The sequence below is a fragment of the Zootoca vivipara genome, chromosome 13 (genome assembly GCF_963506605.1).
Source record: "Zootoca vivipara chromosome 13, rZooViv1.1, whole genome shotgun sequence".
NCBI lineage: Eukaryota > Metazoa > Chordata > Lepidosauria > Squamata > Lacertidae > Zootoca > Zootoca vivipara.
In genome coordinates this window covers 20,378,364-20,393,310 of record NC_083288.1, presented here as the reverse complement: position 1 = coordinate 20,393,310, position 14,947 = coordinate 20,378,364, and the positions used below count along the sequence as shown (strand labels likewise).

General features: G+C 42.2%; 1 protein-coding gene across 1 annotated transcript in view; it reads right to left on the bottom strand.

The window, feature by feature from the left end:
* The window catches only part of SKAP1 (src kinase associated phosphoprotein 1), a 293,527-nt gene that overhangs the window by 265,947 nt on the left and 12,633 nt on the right, over nt 1-14,947 (bottom strand). The window contains exon 3 of the mRNA XM_035134221.2: nt 1,424-1,449. Coding sequence (XP_034990112.1) covers nt 1,424-1,449 — 26 coding nt within the window. The remainder of the gene's footprint in view (nt 1-1,423; nt 1,450-14,947) is intronic.

Genomic DNA, 14,947 nt, shown 5'->3' with positions numbered 1-14,947 from the left:
GGTCCATGTTAGCATCAAAGCACTCTGTCCAGGCTCTAGTCTACATAATGTGGTTAGCACCCTCTCTTTGGATGTTAGTGAATAATCCAGTAGCAGTACCCAGATCACCTCACACAGCTGGTAGACCCTGTTACTATGTGACCACAATATCCCTTCCTTCTACAGGTTCCTCGGGCAAAGAACTATGCTGAACCACTCATGACCATCTGAAACTATGCAGGTGGGGCCTGCATCAATCCAAATCCATTTGGTTTCCTCAAATACAGAAGGGTGGGAAATGTGAAGGTTTTGTGCACATGGACACAAAGTACTTAGGTACAACCTCTAAAGTATTTCAAGAACCCCAGGCTTGTTCTTCTTTTTTAAGCTAGCACTCTCATGGCTGAACACTGAAAACATGATGCTAAAAATGATTAATGAAAAAAAGCAAGTAAAACAAAAAGCCCTTAATCAATTGCTTTTCCTACAAAAATTCAGCAAAATGTTTTCCAGTAATGAACCTGTTTTTCTACAACTGGCAATAATTCTGTTTTGAGGACTTTAAAGAATGGAAAGCAACCTGTCCACAGCAATATGAATATGCATACAAAAGGTGCCGTGAGAATGTCAACTTTCAATGAAAGAAAAAGAAAGCGTCCAGATTCATGAAGGCCAGTGGGTGGAGGGAGTCACCTTTGAAAAATGTGTAGATGTACACTATTCAGGTGACTCTCTGCCTCCACAATATGATGTGCTATACATTAAACTTGGGGAGAAGTTGGAGCAAACATTCCTCATGCAAATTTCCTCAAATTAACATTTCTTAAATTCACAATTACAGAATACAGTGGTGCCTCGCTTAACGAATGCCCTGCTTAACGAAATTTCCGCTTAACGAAAGGTTTTTTCGAGCGGAGGTTGCCTCGCTAGACGAATTCATTTTACGGAAAATTCGTCTAGCGAATCGCGGTTTCCCATAGGAATGCATTGAAATTCAATTAATGCGTTCCTATGGGCAATTTTTTTAAAAAAAAAATTCAATGCATTCCTATGGGATTCGCTAGATGAATTTTTCGTTATAAGAAAAGACCACTGGAACGAATTAAATTCGTCTAGCGAGGCACCACTGTATTTCAGAGTGAAAGGCTTTAGGAAGGAAGAAAAGTTATTTTTAAAGTACTGTACTGTACTGAATTTGTCAATTTGATACCAGCAGTTATTATGTCATGATTCTGATTTTGAAGTACCCCACAAAGTCAAAAGCAACATTTGGACATTTCTGAAATTAAAAACAAACTGAATCTTGACTTTTTAAAATCAAAGTTGCATAAAGTTTTGGTTCAGCTTCAGCATGTGTCATTACTGTAGTCTTAGCATATGGTTCGCTAGTCTACACTATTGGTACAATTCTATTTTCTGATCAAAATTTTAAAGCTACACTTACCACCAGGCAGGAATCCCAAATGATACCTGAAAGAGTAACAGACAAAGACATCAGTATTAATTTCCTCTTCTCCATCTGTGAACTAGTATTTGAAAGGTTATACCGGTACCGGTAGATGGCTGGGGGCACCACAGAAGCAGCAGGGGACATCAAAACTCATCAATACTCTGAGCAATATCTCTTCTTTCGTGGGCTGCCCTGTTATTTTAGCAGTGTTCAAAAATTAAATGCTTTTTAGATACTATTTTACATGCATTTACAGAGAACCTCATCTTACTTTCTCTTTCTGCTATTTTATTGTAACAAATCCATGGCTAATATGTAGGCGTGGACCCAGGAGCACCCACTTCAGCGAAGTCAAAATCCCCAGAGTTCCATCTTTTAGAAAGAAAGAAATAGGGTAGACCCATGGCTACCCCCACCTTAATAAGTCATATATAACTTCCAGATTTCAAGCCTTCATAAGAAGCAAGATGTGCAGCCACTATTCTAAATTGTTTTGCAAGAAACTAGGCTGCTCCTACTTTTAATAATTTTAGTTAATGAATGAAGTCCTAGCAATGACTGGCCTTTAGGAAAGCAGATATAGACAATTAGAGAAACAGAAGACTAATAAGAAAGACTCATTGTCTTGAATCTTTTTTTAGTTCATAACCATTTTAAAAATTACTCTGTTAATGCCAATGCATATCATCATTATTAAACCCATATTGCAGGAGTTGAGGCTGTGACTGTGAGTGTGGCAAAGTAGCCCAGTTTTATTATACCCATTTTGCTGATGGGAGTTAGACCTCTGTATGACAACCCTGACGTTGTCCTCTGCTGTTATACTGGTTTGCGTTATCCTGGTGTGTTGGTGTTTTTAGTGCAAATTTTGTTTTTAGGGAACTGCAATGAGTGAGGGCTGTGAAGTTGACTGCAGCAGTGATGCAATTAAGATCTGAAAGAGGTGAAGGGAGCCAGGGAAAGAATGGAAGAAATGTACTGGTGTGTTCAAAGACACTGCTTGCATGTTAGGCCCACCTGTAGATAGAGAGATCTATCCACTGAGAAACAATGGTGTAGTCCTGGAATACAAGCACAGTATCTCAGGCTAGGTTTACCTAGGAATCACCATTCCTAGGTAGAAATGGCTAGAAATGGCAGCCGTGTTCTCTGATGCTAGTTATTTGAAGAATTTGCTTTGGCCCATTCACACCCCAGAAAAATGCCTGCAGATACCCATGGGTGGACCAAAACCTCCTCAGCCAAATTGAGAAACATGTTTTCTTCTGGTATAGTTTATTTCAAACATAGTTTATTTCCAGATTCTGGCATCTGTCTGTGCATGTGTTTTTACAAAGTGAAAAATTTTCTGGTGACTGTAAGAACTATTATTATTTGTAATTATAGCCCCCACTTTACCAAATTGTTCCAGGGTGGGTAACAAAAATGCCACAATTAAAACCAGTACAATTTACAATAAAACCATGAAATAAAACCACAAAACAATCTATGACAAAATAGCATCCCAGAACAGCAGTGCACATAAGGCAGCAATAGGAAAAAATATCCTCTTAACCAAATAACTGGGTAAAAAGGTGCATCTGACCAATTGTTGAAAAGCGTACTGTGATTGTACAAGATGCACCAATCAGAGAAGACAGATTATTTATTGTTATTATTATATACTAAATTCCAATACCACCGTTCAGTAATGTATGCAAAAATGCATATACTAGGGTAAAGTGTGCACCCAAGTGCATATATTAGTGAAAATAATACACAAATTTGCATTATATTAGAGGGAAACAGGGTTTAAAAAATGTGTGGACGTGCAATAGGCAAAACTGCATACAAATGTATTAGTGGGGGATTTTTAAAATGTGCATGTGAAAATATGGACAACCGAAAGTAAAATTGGAAAAAATGAGAAACTGAAAGCAACTGAAACTGACAGATACAGCCATCCCTTTTTAATATTAACTGCTTAATAAACCTTGTAAAACAGCAAGGCTTGAGCCTGGTGTGGCCTGACATAACAGTGAACATCCCATCACCACCAGCTCTATCATTTCAAAGCAGACATTCCTTCCTTGCAATCTCTAACAAACCTCTTGCTGACTCGCCAAGTAGGTCAATTCTAATTTTCCCACTTGCTCAGATCGCTTCTCTTTTTTCCCAGAGAGCAGATTCTTTCATCTTCTGTACAATGAACAATTCTGAGTCACAAATACTTCTTGTTTAGTGAATTCATGTCCTCTCTCCTTGAGAGGGGCACCTAATCTCTCCTGAACATGTCTTCTTCATAACATTTATTGCACTAGGTGCCAAAAATGATTTTATGTCACTTTCAATTTCAGTTTGACCAAAAGGATAGGTGTTTCTGTCCCTAACCTCTGTCATTTTTAATACAGTACAGTGGAGGGTTTTTCCGAAGTAAATCAGAGTTCTGGGACATATTTTAGAGTCATAAGGTGCACTAACTGCCCAACTTTGCAAGTTGCAACAGAGATCAAGCCATTTTCTTCATATTACTTACACATTAAAAAAAGAAGAAGTCTGTATAGCAATTACCCAAGGTTTCCCACCCACTTTAAAATTAATTTCCTGATTTTGCACTTCCCTTGTCATTTCACTTCCATCAACATTGCTTAAGTAACATTATAGACACATAGGGAAAGTTTTCCAAGAACTATAGGACAAACTAGACATGAAGTTATTTGGCCTTGGCAGGGGGGTGCAGAGAGGTAGGTTGGAAGAGATCTGGAGCAGGACCATGGTGTGGGAGGCCTTCACCCTTTGCCCCTGTGACACTTTCAGTTATAATTCCCCCATCCCCTGCTATTCACAATGGGAGGAAAGCTTACTGAATCAAAACAAAATACTTTGCAGAAGAAGCCAGAAATTTTGCAAACTAGATCAAACAAACCTTCCAAAACCTGAATAGTTTGCTCTAGGTAGAGCTCATTTGGAGGTTTTATGTTTCTTAACAAACTAGAGTAATGGATAACCTGGGATAATACTCATCACAGATCTAAGATTTTACTTCTAGCAAGGTAAGCAACAGAGTAGAATAATAATGGCTTTAAATGTTTGCAGTCAAGCCTTCAAAGCCTGACAATATGAATTAAGTTATAAAACACATTAACTGCATTTTTTATTTGAAACATCAAAAGTTGTGAAGCATCTTAAAATGCTTTTGCTGTCAGCACCCATTTAAAATTATGTTCTTAATTCAAGTATTATGATATCTAACTTGGTTTTCATGGCTTAACTTTCTTCATATGTTTTGACAGGGTTGGTGCTACCTGTTATGCTAGTCAGATGGTGGTCTCAGGGTTTTTGCCCCCAACTATTAATATAAGAACTGCATCCAGGTACATATTACTTTGCAGGGGCAGAGGCAAATTGTAGCCTGTAATCCCCCAAGTGTCCCAAGGCCACTTATTTTAAAAGAAATAGGTATGTGTGTAACTCACACAGTACTGATCAGCTGTTCAGGACAGAGATTGGGGGAGGGGGTTTGTACAGGGCGGCCCAAAACATTTGGGGGCATGGGGTATAAAACCGAATGGCACCTCCACACTAAACCATTAGTCACAGTTCTTCAGGAAATTCTCCTGAGCAAACCATGAATGCAAGCTACATTTCATTCATTTCAATGACAGTGGATTTTGTCCCACCACAGATAAGATCTGTCTGACTAATCTTACCTTCCACAGCATTCAAGGTTTGCCCCTGTGAAGCAGTAAATTACCATACCGGTAGTGTCATGGTAAGACTGTGTGGGGACTTTGTTTCAAATAACAAAAAAACCTTCCACTTTACATCAAGCAAGTAGTGCATCATCACTGCTGTGAAGAACTAAGCGACAGAGGGAGACACCATAATCTCCCATTCAAGGTGGGCGTCAAAGAAAGCTGGCAGGTAGAGCATTTAGCAAAGGCTGCCACCCTCCAAAACGGTTTAGAATAAACGAGCCGTGAGACAAATCTATAAAGTCAAGGTATAATTATACTCCCTTGCACTTCTAGCCAATTGAGAACACTAAAACCACCACAGCGGATATTTAAGTTGGAGCTTGACAAATCTGGGTTTAACTTGTTGGCTATTTTAATGTCCACCCAAGGAAAAATAACTGATGCTGAACAGGACTTCAAGCAGGCAAGAGGGAAGAAGAGGCAGGCGAACAGAAACCTCAGAACACACTATATTGGCATTGAACAGCCATGTTGTAAACCACTTTAAATCCATTCCAGGTCCAAAGTTGGAGGGAGAAAATTAGGGACTGGTTTTGACTACACTGTGCCACCTTCAGCATTTTTAGCTTGGTACATACCATACATTTAAATAACATATAAAGCACATTGCTCCCCCCCCAATTCTGGGAACTGTAGTTTGTTAATGGTTCTGGAAACTGCAGGTAAACTACAGCTCCCAGGATTCTTTGCAGAAGTCATGTGCTTTAAATGTATGGTGTGAAAGCAGCCACAGCGATATCGCTTGAAATTAAATAACTATTTTTGCAAAAAGGTTGGGGACGTGCAATAGGCAAAACTGCATTAAAAATATTTGAAGGAGGAGAATGTACAGTTGTTTATAGACCACACAGAATGTACCATAGGGTTACCAACTATGGTATTTAATTCCTGTGCTAAGCATTAAAACTCCACTATATCACACATTATACTATTTACTTTGTTATGAGAATCAGAGGATGCACAGATGCACACCAAAATGGAATTGGTGCGTTTTTTCCATCTCCCACAAACAGTATGCCAGCCGTCTACCAAAGTTTGCACAATGAAAGACAGATGAACTTACTTCAGATAAACTCTGATGTAGTCTCCAGTTTTGCCCTTTCCCACCATGTTTTAGGTCTGACTTGTATGTAACTTAAACACTGCCTGCACTTGTCTGTGTTCTAAAGCTCCTTGAGGTTCATTTAAAAAAGGAACTGAAGAAAGCTCTGAAGACACATCTGTTTTCCTCAGCTTCTCTTGAGAGGTGCTTGTGATGGTCTGAGCCATATCTTCTTGTTGGATTTTAACATTTTTAAAAAGACAGTTGTTTTATCAGCGGTTTTACTTATGTGCTTTTATTTTACTTTGTAAGCTGTCTTGAGGTGGGGCTTCTGCTCTCAAAGGTGGTCTAAAAACATTTTAATATGTATTTTTTTAAAAATAGAGTCTAATAATGAACCAGTTATCCACCACCATTGCTGCCATTACTATTGTACCATTATTATTATTATTATTATTTATTATTATTATTATTATGTGTATACCACCCTATTCCCAAAGTTCTCAGGGCACTTCACAATATAAAACTACAATGTGTCGTTTCATATCCACTAGTGTGTAACTTCAAGCAGGCAAGAGGGAAGAAGAGGCAGGCGAACAGAAACCTCAGAACACACTATATTGGCATTGAACAGCCATGTTGTAAACCACTTTAAATCCATTCCAGGTCCAAAGTTGGAGGGAGAAAATTAGGGACTGGTTTTGACTACACTGTGCCACCTTCAGCATTTTTAGCTTGGTACATACCATACATTTAAATAACATATAAAGCACATTGCTCCCCCCCCAATTCTGGGAACTGTAGTTTGTTAATGGTTCTGGAAACTGCAGGTAAACTACAGCTCCCAGGATTCTTTGCAGAAGTCATGTGCTTTAAATGTATGGTGTGAAAGCAGCCACAGCGATATCGCTTGAAATTAAATAACTATTTTTGCAAGGAAACAGATGGAAAAATAACACTGAATGTAGAAAGGACTCGGTAGCAAAAAAAAATTTAAATCATGGGAACTATACAGATGATGACCTATAAGGTACCAAAGTGTACTCCAAGAAGAATATGAACTACCATAGATCAGTGGTCCTCAACCCCCGGGCCACGGACCGGTAGCGGTCCGTGGATCAATTGGTACCGGGCCGCCTAAGGATCATTAAATACAATTAAATTAAAATTATTAAATCAAAACAATCTAAATAAAATATAAACAATAAACGTTCCCCCCCCCTCAGTGGGCCACAGTAAAATTATCAAACGTTGACTGGTCCGCGGCGATAAAAAGGTTGGGGAGCACTGCCATAGATGTTTAAATTCTCTCCAACATCACTGCAATAACAAAAGCTAAACACAAGTGAATTCTTTCTCAGCCTCTTAGAAAGCACCAGACAACAGGAGTCCATATCCACATTAATGGAAATGCTCTGCCATATTTAGACCTAGAAATCGGTATTAACATTGACAGCTTATGAGAAGAAAAGGAAATTCTTACAAAAGACACTCGTGGTCCCACAATACCTGTGCAAAAAAGAAAAGATTAAGGGATAGGAGGAAATATATTAACACGTTTCAACTGCTTAAAAATATTTGAAGGAGGAGAATGTACAGTTGTTTATAGACCACACAGAATGTACCATAGGGTTACCAACTATGGTATTTAATTCCTGTGCTAAGCATTAAAACTCCACTATATCACACATTATACTATTTACTTTGTTATGAGAATCAGAGGATGCACAGATGCACACCAAAATGGAATTGGTGCGTTTTTTCCATCTCCCACAAACAGTATGCCAGCCGTCTACCAAAGTTTGCACAATGAAAGACAGATGAACTTACTTCAGATAAACTCTGATGTAGTCTCCAGTTTTGCCCTTTCCCACCATGTTTTAGGTCTGACTTGTATGTAACTTAAACACTGCCTGCACTTGTCTGTGTTCTAAAGCTCCTTGAGGTTCATTTAAAAAAGGAACTGAAGAAAGCTCTGAAGACACATCTGTTTTCCTCAGCTTCTCTTGAGAGGTGCTTGTGATGGTCTGAGCCATATCTTCTTGTTGGATTTTAACATTTTTAAAAAGACAGTTGTTTTATCAGCGGTTTTACTTATGTGCTTTTATTTTACTTTGTAAGCTGTCTTGAGGTGGGGCTTCTGCTCTCAAAGGTGGTCTAAAAACATTTTAATATGTATTTTTTTAAAAATAGAGTCTAATAATGAACCAGTTATCCACCACCATTGCTGCCATTACTATTGTACCATTATTATTATTATTATTTATTATTATTATTATTATGTGTATACCACCCTATTCCCAAAGTTCTCAGGGCACTTCACAATATAAAACTACAATGTGTCGTTTCATATCCACTAGTGTGTAACAACTGGTCTCCCAGGTCTGTCTGCCGCCACACAGCTCTGGTCTACAAGGCTCCTGTAGGCCTCAGTTTCCTCTCTCTCCCCGGCTGCAGAGCTGCTGTTTGATGAATGCTGTGCGAGGGCAGAAAGCTGCAGCTGCCTCCTCCACTGCCTCCTCTGAAGGGTGCTTTTTAGTCACTCTTCCTGTGCAAACTCTTTCCTATCTCAAATCTTCCACTTTCCCTCAGAATCACCTCGTAAGAAGAAACTCCTCCCTGTGATAGCTCTTCAGAGCCCAAAAGGATTGTTCTCTAAGCAGCCTTCAAAGGGGGGCCACACTTTACAGCTGTGGTTCTCAAACTTTTTACTTTCAGAATAAAAAAACTGTTTTCGCCACAGCGATATTTTTATTGATAAGAAATACATCATAAAGCAAAAAGAAACAACAACTAGCAGTGCTTGGTTTATAACATAGAACACAACTACTTTATAATACGATCATGGGACATATGGAAAGTACAGGATAAAACAGTGCAGCTTTCCCCGTCATTTAGGGGTCAAAATTATGTGATTTTTCTCTCATTTGCGGGTCAAAATTTCATGGACGGGATTGCAGTAGAAATTTCCCCATAGGAATCAATGGAAATTGTTCACTCATTATGCTAACACTTGCCTAATGGTCAATTTCCTTAGAACACATTGTGTTCAGATAGCAAGACCTCCATGTTCACATTATTGGTATCCTGGATTACAAGGCATCAAAGTTCTTTGGTAAAATTAGATATGAGCACATGTAAGAAGATGTCTTCTTCAGACTTTTCTTTTTCTACAATTCAACTCTGCATGGAGAGGACGCAGAAGCGACCACTAGTTCTGCCCCCTCTGTCAATATCCCAGTCATCCTCCACAAGTTGAGATGGCGGCCATCTGCTGCCAGAAGCCTACTTTCCTCATGTAGACTCCCCACAAAATTTCAAACTCCAATTTCGTAAGGCTTTATATTGGTCCTACAAAATCTGCTTTCATACACTGCAAGTATCCCAGAAGAACCAGGACATCCCATTTTTTATCACAAGAGAATGGTGGCCATTCTGGTTGTCCTGCTTTCGTGGCACAATATGCCCCTGAAAAAGCACTTTTTCGGAGTCATAATGCATTTTTGGACACTATGACCGGAAAAAAACACTTTTGTGGGGGGAACAGTGCCGCAAAATTAGAATCATAGAATCATAGAGTTGGAAGAGACCACAAGGGCCACCCAGTCCAACCCCCTGCCAAGCAGGAAACACCATCAAAGCATTCTTGACATATGCCTGTCAAGCCTCTGCTTAAAGACCTCCAAAGAAGGAGACTCCACCACACTCCTTGGTAGCAAATTCCACTGCCAAACAGCTCTTACTGTCAGGAAGTTCTTCCTAATGTTTAGGTAGAATCTTCTTTCTTGTATTTTGAATCCATTGCTCCGTGTCCGCTTCTCTGGAGCAGCAGAAAACAATCTTTTTCCCTCCTCTATATGACATCCTTTTATATATTGGAACATGGCTATCATATCACCCCTTAACCTTCTCTTCTCCAGGCTAAACATACCCAGCTCCCTAAGCCATTCCTCATAAGGCATCGTTTCCAGGCCTTTGACCATTTTGGTTGCCCTCTTCTGGACATGTTCCAGCTTGTCAGTATCCTTCTTGAACTGTGGTGCCCAGAACTGGACACAGTACTCCAGGTGAGGTCTGACCAGAGCAGAATACAGTGGTACTATTACTTCCCTTGATCTAGATGCTATACTCCTATTGATGCAGCCCAGAATTGCATTGGCTTTTTTAGCTGCTGCATCACACTGTTGACTCATGTCAAGTTTGTGGTCTACCAAGACTCCTAGATCCTTTTCACATGCACTGCTCTCAAGCCAGGTGTCTCCCATCCTGTATTTGTGCCTTTCATTTTTTTGCCCAAGTGTAGTACTTTACATTTCTCCTTGTTAAAATTCATGTTGTTTGCTTTGGCCCAGTTGTCTAATCTGTTAAGGTAATTTTGAAGTGTGATCCTGTCCTCTGGGGTATTAGCCACCCCTCCCAATTTGGTGTCGTCTGCAAACTTGCTCAGGATGCCCTCAAGCCCATCATCCAAGTCACTGATAAAGATGTTGAATAAGACTGGGCCCAAGACAGCCCTGTGGCACCCCACTAGTCACTACTCTCCAGGATGAGGAGGAGCCATTGATGAGCACCCTTTGGGTTCGGTCAGTAAGCCAGTTACAAATCCACTTAATGGTAGCATTGTCTAGCCCGCATTTTACCAGCTTCTTTACAAGAATATCATGGGGCACCTTGTCAAAGGCCTTGATGAAATCAAGATAGGCTACATCCACAGCGTTCCCTTCATCTACCAGGCTTGTAATTCTGTCAAAAAATGAGATCAGATTAGTCTGACATGACTTATTTTTCAGAAACCCATGCTGACTTTTAGTGATCACAGCGTTTCTTTCTAGGTGCTCACAGACCGTTTGCTTAATTATCTGCTCTAGGATCTTTCCTGGTATTGATGTCAGGCTGACTGGGCAGTAATTGTTTGGGTCCTCTCTTTTCCCCTTTTTGAAAATAGGGACAACATTTGCCCTCCTCCAGTCTGCTGGAACTTCGCCTGTTCTCCAGGAATTCTCAAAGATTATTGCCAGTGGTTCTGAAATCACCTCTGCCAGTTCTTTTAATACTCTTGGATGTAGTTCATCTGGCCCTGGAGACTTGAATACATCTAAACTAGCCCAGTATTCTTGTACTATCTCCTTACTTATTCTGGGCTGTGTTTCCCCTGCTGAATCATCTGCTCCATATTCTTCAGGTCGGGCATTGTTTTCTTTTTTGGAGAAGACTGAGGCAAAGAAGGCATTGAGGAGTTCTGCCCTTCCTCTGTCCCCTGTTCGCATTTCACCATCTTCTCCTCTAAGTGACCCCACTGTTTCCTTGTTCTTCCTTTTGCTACGGACATACCCATAAAAGCCCTTTTTGTTGTTTTTAACCTCTCTAGCAAGCCTGAGTTCATTCTCTGCTTTAGCTTTTCTGACTTTGTCTCTACATGTGCTAGCTATATGTTTGAATATAGCTATGTTTGAATCTCTGGTGATTTCCCCCTTTTTCCATTTTTTGTACATATCCCTTTTAAATCTTAACACAGTTAAAAGTTCTTTAGATAGCCACCCTGGCTTCTTTAGGCACCTTCCATGTTTCCGTCTCATTGGTATTGCCTGAAGTTGTGCTTTTAATATCTCCCTTTTAACAAACTCCCAACCATCATGAACTCCCTTCCCTTTTAGTATTGCTGTCCATGGGATCTCACCCAGCATTTCCCTAAGTTTTCTGAAGTCGGCGTTCTTAAAGTCTAGGATTTGAGTCTTAGTATGCTTGGTTGCTCCTTTCCACTGAATAATAAACTCCAGAAGAGCACAATCACTCCCACCTAATGATCCTGCCACTTCTACCCCAACAAATATCAGGATAGTTGAAATCCCCCATTACTACTATCTCACTTCCTTTTGAATGCTGGTCATCTGTTCCAGGAAGGCATCATCTGTGTCCTCAGTTTGGCTTGGGGATCTATAGTAAACTCCCACAATGAGATCACTGTTATTTTTCTCTCCCTTAATTTTGACCCAGATACTCTCAATTTGGCTTTGAAGTTTTAAATCCTGGATCTCTTCACAGGTATACACATATCCCTGACATATAACGCTACTCCTCCTCCTTTCCTGTTTGGTCTATTTCTCTGAAATAGATTGTATCCCTCTATTACTACATTCCAATCATGAAGCTCATCCCACCAGGTTTCAGTGATGCCTATTATGTCGTATTTAGTTTGCTGTACCAAGAGCTCAAGTTCATCTTATTTCCCATGCTCTGTGCATTAGTATACAGACATTGAAGACCATTGATCATTCCCCCATGTCTCTTAAGTCTTAAGTCTGGCCCAACTCATAGCCGCGGACATGCCTTGGACTTGGTGTTTACCTCTATGGATGGTGGTGATCTGACATTAAGTAAAAGCGAAACAAAAGAAGTGCCATGGTCAGATCACTTTCTGGTGCAACTGGACTTCTCCGCAACCCTTCCCCTCTGCAGGGAGGTGGGACCGATTCGGATGGTCCGCCCCCGCTACTTAATGGATCCAATTGGCTTCCAGAGAGTGGTAGGGGATGTTTTATCCCATGTCGATGGCCTTTCAGCTGATTCCCTGGTGGCCCGCTGGAATGCGGAGTTAACCAGCGCTATTGACTGTCTGGCTCCGAAGCGCCCTCTCAGATTGCATGGAGCCCGGACAGCCCCGTGGTTTTCCCTGGCGCTGAGGGTGATGAAACAGTCATTGAGACGGCTAGAGCGCCGGTGGCGGAAAACTCATTTTGAATCAGACCGGACACGGGCTAGAGCTCAACTTCGAGCCTACCAAGTGGCAATGGCGACGGCGAAGAGGACCTTCTTCACCGTCTCCATCGCATCTGCAGAAAACAGCAGCAGGAGACTCTTCCAGGTGGTTCGCAATTTAGCGGAACCACCTGCTCCATCCGGGCCCAGTATGGGCCACATGATCTCCTGCAATGATTTTGCAAAGTTTTTTGCAGATAAAGTCGCTCAGATTCGGGAAGAGGTAGACTCCACCGTGGGAGCAGGGCCGGGGCGGGGGAGTGCTAGAGTCCTGTCTAGTCAAGTTTTGTGGGATCAATTTCAATCTGTTACCTCCGAGGATGTGGACAGGCTGCTTGGACGAGTGAAACCAACCACCTGTCTCCTTGATCCTTGCCCATCCTGGCTTATAAAAGCTAGCCGGGAAGGGCTGGGCGATGGGCTTCGCGGGTTGGTAAATGCTTCTCTCCATGAGGGAGCCTTCCCAGACCCGCTGAAAGAGGCGGTTATTAAACCGCTTCTAAAAAAACCATCTTTAGATCCGGCCAATATGGCCAACTATCGCCCAGTCTCAAATCTTCCATTCTTGGGCAAGGTGATTGAGCGAGTGGTTGCTGAACAACTCCAGGCACGCCTGGAAGAAGCGGACCATTTGGATCCCTTCCAGTCAGGATTCAGGCCTCATCATGGGACTGAAACTGCCTTGGTCGCACTGGTCGATGATCTCCGGCGGGCTAGGGACAAAGGTAAGAGCTGTTTCCTTGTTCTGCTGGATCTCTCAGCGGCTTTTGACACCATCGACCATAACATCCTTCTGGACCGTCTAGAGGGCTTGGGAGCTGGGGGCACTGTCATGCAGTGGTTCCGCGCCTTCCTCCTGGGCCGTGTTCAGAAAGTGGTGGTGGGGGATGAGTGTTCAGACCCCTGGGCTCTCACTTGTGGGGTGCCTCAGGGTTCTGTCCTCTCCCCCATGCTTTTTAACATCTATATGCAGCCGCTGGGAGAGATCATCAGGAGGTTTGGGCTGGGTGTCCATCAGTATGCTGATGATACCCAGCTCTACCTCTCTTTTAAATCAGAACCAGTGAAGGCAGTGAAGGTCCTGTGTGAGTGCTTGGAGGCGGTTGGAGGATGGATGGCGGCTAACAGATTGAGATTGAATCCTGACAAGACAGAAGTACTGTTTGTGGGGGACAGGAGGCGGACGGGTGTGGAGGACTCCCTGGTCCTGAATGGGGTAACTGTGCCCCTGAAAGACCAGGTGCGCAGCCTGGGAGTCATTTTAGACTCACAGCTGTCCATGGAGGCACAGGTCAACTCGGTGTCCAAGGCAGCTGTTTATCAGCTCCATCTGGTACGCAGGCTGAGTCCCTACCTGCCCACTGACTGTCTCTCCAGAGTGGTGCATGCTCTAGTTATCTCCCGCTTGGACTACTGCAATGCGCTCTACGTGGGGCTACCTTTGAAGGTGACCCGGAAACTACAACTAATCCAGAATGCGGCAGCTAGACTGGTGACTGGGAGCGGCCGCCGAGACCACATAACACCGGTCCTGAAAGACCTACATTGGCTCCCAGTACGTTTCCGAGCACAATTCAAAGTGTTGGTGTTGACCTTTAAAGCCCTAAACGGCCTCGGTCCGGTATACCTGAAGGAGCGTCTCCACCCCCATCGTTCTGCCCGGACACTGAGGTCCAGCTCCGGGGGCCTTCTGGCGGTTCCCTCATTACGAGAAGCCAAGTTACAGGGAACCAGGCAGAGGGCCTTCTTGGTAGTGGCTCCCACCCTGTGGAATGCCCTCCCACTAGAGGTCAAAGAGAACAACAACTACCAGACCTTTAGAAGGCATCTCAAGGCAGCCCTGTTTAGGGAAGCTTTTAATGTTTGATGGATCTCTGTATTTTAATGTTTGATGGATTTCTGTGTTTTAGAATTTCTGTTTTGTTGGAAGCCGCCCAGAGTGGCTGGGGGAACCCGGCCAGATGGGCGGGGTATAAATAATAA